Source organism: Monodelphis domestica, chromosome 3 (genome assembly GCF_027887165.1).
Source record: "Monodelphis domestica isolate mMonDom1 chromosome 3, mMonDom1.pri, whole genome shotgun sequence".
NCBI classification, from domain to species: Eukaryota; Metazoa; Chordata; class Mammalia; order Didelphimorphia; family Didelphidae; genus Monodelphis; species Monodelphis domestica.
This window is the reverse complement of record NC_077229.1, coordinates 379,962,378-379,966,792: the sequence shown is the minus strand read 5'-3', so window position 1 is coordinate 379,966,792 and position 4,415 is coordinate 379,962,378. Positions and strand designations below refer to the sequence as shown.

The window sequence follows — 4,415 nt, the reverse complement described above, 5'->3', positions numbered from 1 at the left end:
AGACTCTAAATGAACACTCTAATGCAAATACTATCAACAAAGCAATGGGTTCAAATCAAGAAAACATCTAATGCCCAGTGGATTTACACGTCGGCTATGGGGGGTGGGGGGGAGGAAAAGAAAATGATCTATGTCTTTAACGAATAATGCTTGGAAATGATCAAATAAAATATATTTTAAAAAAAAGAATAAAAAAAAAGATGATAAGTTTTAAAAACAAATATCTTTGTCTGTCTCAGAGTGATAGGCCAAAATCAGTCCTGGATCTCTTAATAATGCAATCTGACTGCTATATGTAACAAAAGATTTAATATGAGAAATAAAACAAGGGTCAGGAATGGGAAGGAGGGCCAAGGTAATTCCCTATCTCTAACAGCTCTAGTACACCACTCTCTGAAGTAAGAGTTTCGCAGGAATCTGCCTTCTGTTCTTGCTGCTATCTAGCAACCTGACCTGTTCTTCTGTACCCTAAAATTCCCTAAATCTAGCTTCCCTCCCTTTTGCCACTCTCAAAACAGTCTTTGGTAAAAATAGGATAGTTCAAGTTTATTGGATAAGGATTGACTGAATGGCTGAGTCAACCTAGGCCCATAGCCTTCAGGTTGTAGATTTCTATGAACACAGAATCAAGTCAATCTTCAGGATGGCTTTTCTCACAGGACACACGTGTATCTTAAACTGCAGAACAGGAACAAAAGAGGTAGAAGTAGATGGAAGTATAGATCCAGAAGCTGGAAAGCTGGCCATAGGGCCTCAACTGTCGGGTCAAAACTGCTCCTCTAAGGGAGGTCAGTTATATCTCATAGGAAGTGCTCCCTCCAAGTTCCAAAGAAAAAGGAACCCATCTTCACCCTCCTGGCTTCAAGTCCTCTCTTTATTTTGTCCTGACATTCCTTTGGAACTCTTTTTCCTTGAGTTCCATCCATGAGCCACTTGCTTTGCAGTCTATATCTTTTGCAACTTACTCTTCTTATTTTTTCTATTTTAACAAAAGGATTCTAGCTTATCCTCTTTACAGAAAATAGTCACTGATGTATCTTTTTTTTTTTTTTAGGAGGTGGAAGGAAACTTTATTGTGCAAAGATAAACAAATGCCTCATCAGTAGATAATGTTTCCCAGATTCCCAAGCTGTGCTGATAGAGGAGGCAGGTCCTGGGGGGAAGGGGGGATGGGCCTGCAGTTATGGGGGGAGGGGAAGAAAGGCAGGGGGCAGGCCCACAGGGTCCCATGGCAATCACTTGACCCCTTAACCGCCCCCTCTCACTTCTAGGAGTCTGTCTTGAAGACCACACAGGATAAGATGTCCAGTGAGATCTAAGCTTGGTCTATAAGGCACGTTGAAGTGAGAAGAGGAGACAGCCATGGATAAGGAATGGATTTGAGGGTCTTGATAAGGTGTCACCTCAAAGAAAACAAAGTTAAGGCCCTGAGGTCACCTTCCTCGAGGTTGATCAGTTCTTACAAGTGGTTTAACTTTTGGGGGCTGCTGGTGCCCCTAATGGGGGCTCCCTGAGGAATGGGCTCCTGGATGCTATCAATGAGTTTCTGGGGCTGTCACCATCTGCGGGGACTAAGGGATACAACCCAGGAAAGAGGAGGCCCTGGAGAGAGCAGCATGCACTGCTCTGTGGTAATATCTGGGGAAGCGACAGATGGTGATCTACAGATATCAAAAGCCAGGTGACAGGATTAGGTCAGATGGGACAGGAGAGGATGTTTGGGACATCAGTGAGGGGTGAGACAAATGGAATCTAAAAAGCAAGGTCACCTGCTCTCTTCGTATCCTTTTCAATCAAAGCAATGTGAAAATGGGGGATACTTTAAACCTTTGGGGGGGGATAAGGGTAGCTTCAAGCTCTCGTGGACTCTGCTTAAGGCACTGGAATCCCAATAAGGCAGCCTGGCTTAGGTGATTGTCTGGCGGCTGAAGAGGTCAAGGGTCACTGAGCTGAGGAACACAGGGATGCTGTCCTGCTGCAGCAGGTGGAGGTCGATGAGCTCAGGGATGGTGCGAGAGAACTCTGTCTCCAGAAGTTGCATCTTGGTTCTTGAGGGACTTGAGGCCTTAAAAATGAGACAGTCTGATTTGTGCTCTGCATACATAGAGGTAAGACGGTACTGGTTCTCAGTGGTGAAGTCTATACGGTAGCCTGTCAGGGTATAGCAGACTTTACGGAATTCTTGGATCTTGGTCTGGAAAACTTCCTTTAGGCGTTGATTTTTCAGTTCAGCACTTTCCAATTGCTTCTTCAGATCTGAAATCTCCTGTGAAGGCTGCAAACATCCAACACCTTCCAATTTGTTGGGAATGGCGCCACCTCCTTCTAGGACCCGGACCAGCTCCTGGAGTTGCTGGCACTCTTCCTGCAGCTGCTGCTGCTCCATCTTGAGTTGTCCTTTGGCAAGGCTGGCTGGATTCTTACTCAAGTGGATTACTTTTGTTTTGCTCTGGTCATAGTAACCCTGGAGGGTCAATTGCTCAAGCTGCATCTCAAGATTTTTCTTCTCCTCTTCTAACTTATTTCGTGCGGTTACCAGCTCCTCAACCTTTAACCTGAGGGCGTTCAACTCATCATTGGACACAAACAAGATCTGATCAACTGAACCGGTCTGAGATTTCAAGATTTTTAGCTCCACCTCCAGCATGTCAGCTCTTCCTTTCTGTTCCCCTAATTCTTCTAGGGCTTGAGATAGTTGAACCTCCATCTCAGCAGAATGAGCATGCAAATTCTGCACCATGTCCTCAGCTTCACGGACTTGAAGGGTCAACTGGGGAGAGTGCTCTGCTGGAGACAGATCATTTTCAAAGGAGTTCAAGATAGATCTCATTACATCTCGCTCCTTTGTCAAAAGGAAAACTCGCTTCTGAAGACGCCGAGCCAGGCCTTCGTTGTACTCCCGCTTCTTCCTTTCCTCTACCAGTTGACTCTGGACCTTAAGTAAATCTTCTTGTAGCTGCTGACGCATCTTTTCCAATATGCGAGCACTGCTTGTGATGCTGGTGCTTTTGTCTGTCAATTCAAGCTCCCTCTGTTGCAGAGCCACAATGTAGTTGGAGAGATCTTCAGGGGTCCTGATATTTAAGCCCATACTTTGGTCCATTCTTTCCCAACTTTTCAGCTTTTCCAGTAGTTTCTCCTTCTCTAATTCCAAGGCCACCATATCTTCCTGTAGCTTCTCATGACGTTCCAGTTTTCTCTGAAGTCCTTCTACTTCTTCTTTCAACAAGCCACTGTTCTCTTTCATTTCTCTCAGGTAGGCATTTTCCTCCCTTAGTTGTTTTACTTCTCTCTCCATCTTTGGGAAACGTACAAGTTCTGACTTCATGTTCTTCACAATGGCAGCATCCTGCTCCTGCAGAGACAGCTTCTGCTCTAGTTCTTTGATTTTCTGTTCATTGTCAACAATAAGACACTGATTTGCTTGGAGCTCCTGGACTCTCTGGTTGGTTTCCTGACATTTTTTGTTCTGCACATCTAACTGCTCCATCAGCTCCTGCTTCTGGGATTCCAAATTCTTCACTTGCATCTCCTGGTTCATTATATTCCACTGCAACTCAGAAATTTTCCCCTTTAATTCACTGATGGTCTCATTAGCTTCAGCTAACTTGTTCTCTTTCTCCTGAAGCTTCTTATTTGCAGTGTCCAGATTCTGTTTACAAGACCTGTTGATTTCAGCCTGTTCCTTCAATTTATTCTCCATTTCTACTTGTCTCTCGTGAAGCTGTTTGATACGGGTCAGGAGCTCCTGGTTGCGGTCAGCTTCTCTCTCATAATTCCTGGCATTAGTTGTTGCTGCCTTCTCAAGTTCAACTCTAGCCCTTTTATGGCTCAACTCCATCTGTATCTTCTCCCGTTCTACCTGGATAAGGTGAGACTTTGAACGAATCTGCTCAGCTCTTTCTTCCAATTGCATGCTCTGCTGATACTGCACATTCAGGCTAGATCCACCCTCCACATCTGGTTTTGAAATGAAGTCTTTCAAAGTCCTCAAGCTAGAAAGGACAGCAGTATTTTCCTCAAGATTTTCCATGATCACCTTTCCTCCCCACTGTCTAGGAGTCTACCGCTCTCCGCTGTCCGCTGTCCGCTGTCCGCCGCCGCCACCGCCGCAGTGCCGCTCAGATCTCCCTCTTCTCCTCCCGATTCCACCTATCGCGAGAGGTGACGCGTTGCTCTCGCGAGATCCCAGCCAGGGCCGCCGAGAAAATTGTAAAACCAGGTTTATTTACACATTCATTTTACCCGCTGGCAGGGTTCGGATCGTCTTTCTCGGCTCTTTCCGATAGGAAGCCAGGACCCAGATCCGAGCAGCGAAGATAAAACTAGGGTTTTAAAAGTAGTATCCACTGATGTTTTTAAATAGATACTACTTATCATTTTAAGGAAAGTTCCAATTTCTTCCTGTCTTCTCT

General features: G+C 45.2%; 1 protein-coding gene across 1 annotated transcript; it reads right to left on the bottom strand.

Annotated features, from left to right (window-relative positions):
• Positions 1 to 399: 399 nt before the first annotated feature.
• Positions 400 to 4,147, bottom strand: LOC100019739 (mitotic spindle assembly checkpoint protein MAD1-like). The gene has a single exon (XM_056824292.1). It carries the CDS (start codon positions 4,031 to 4,033, stop codon positions 1,907 to 1,909), a length of 2,127 nt encoding a protein of 708 aa, XP_056680270.1. The 5' UTR covers positions 4,034 to 4,147; the 3' UTR covers positions 400 to 1,906.
• Between the last annotated feature and the right edge of the window lie 268 nt (positions 4,148 to 4,415).

Excerpts from the sequence above, each read along its gene's own strand:
- LOC100019739 (XM_056824292.1), bottom strand. The coding sequence starts at position 4,033 with ATGGAAAATCTTGAGGAAAATACTGCTGTCCTTTCTAGCTTGAGGACT.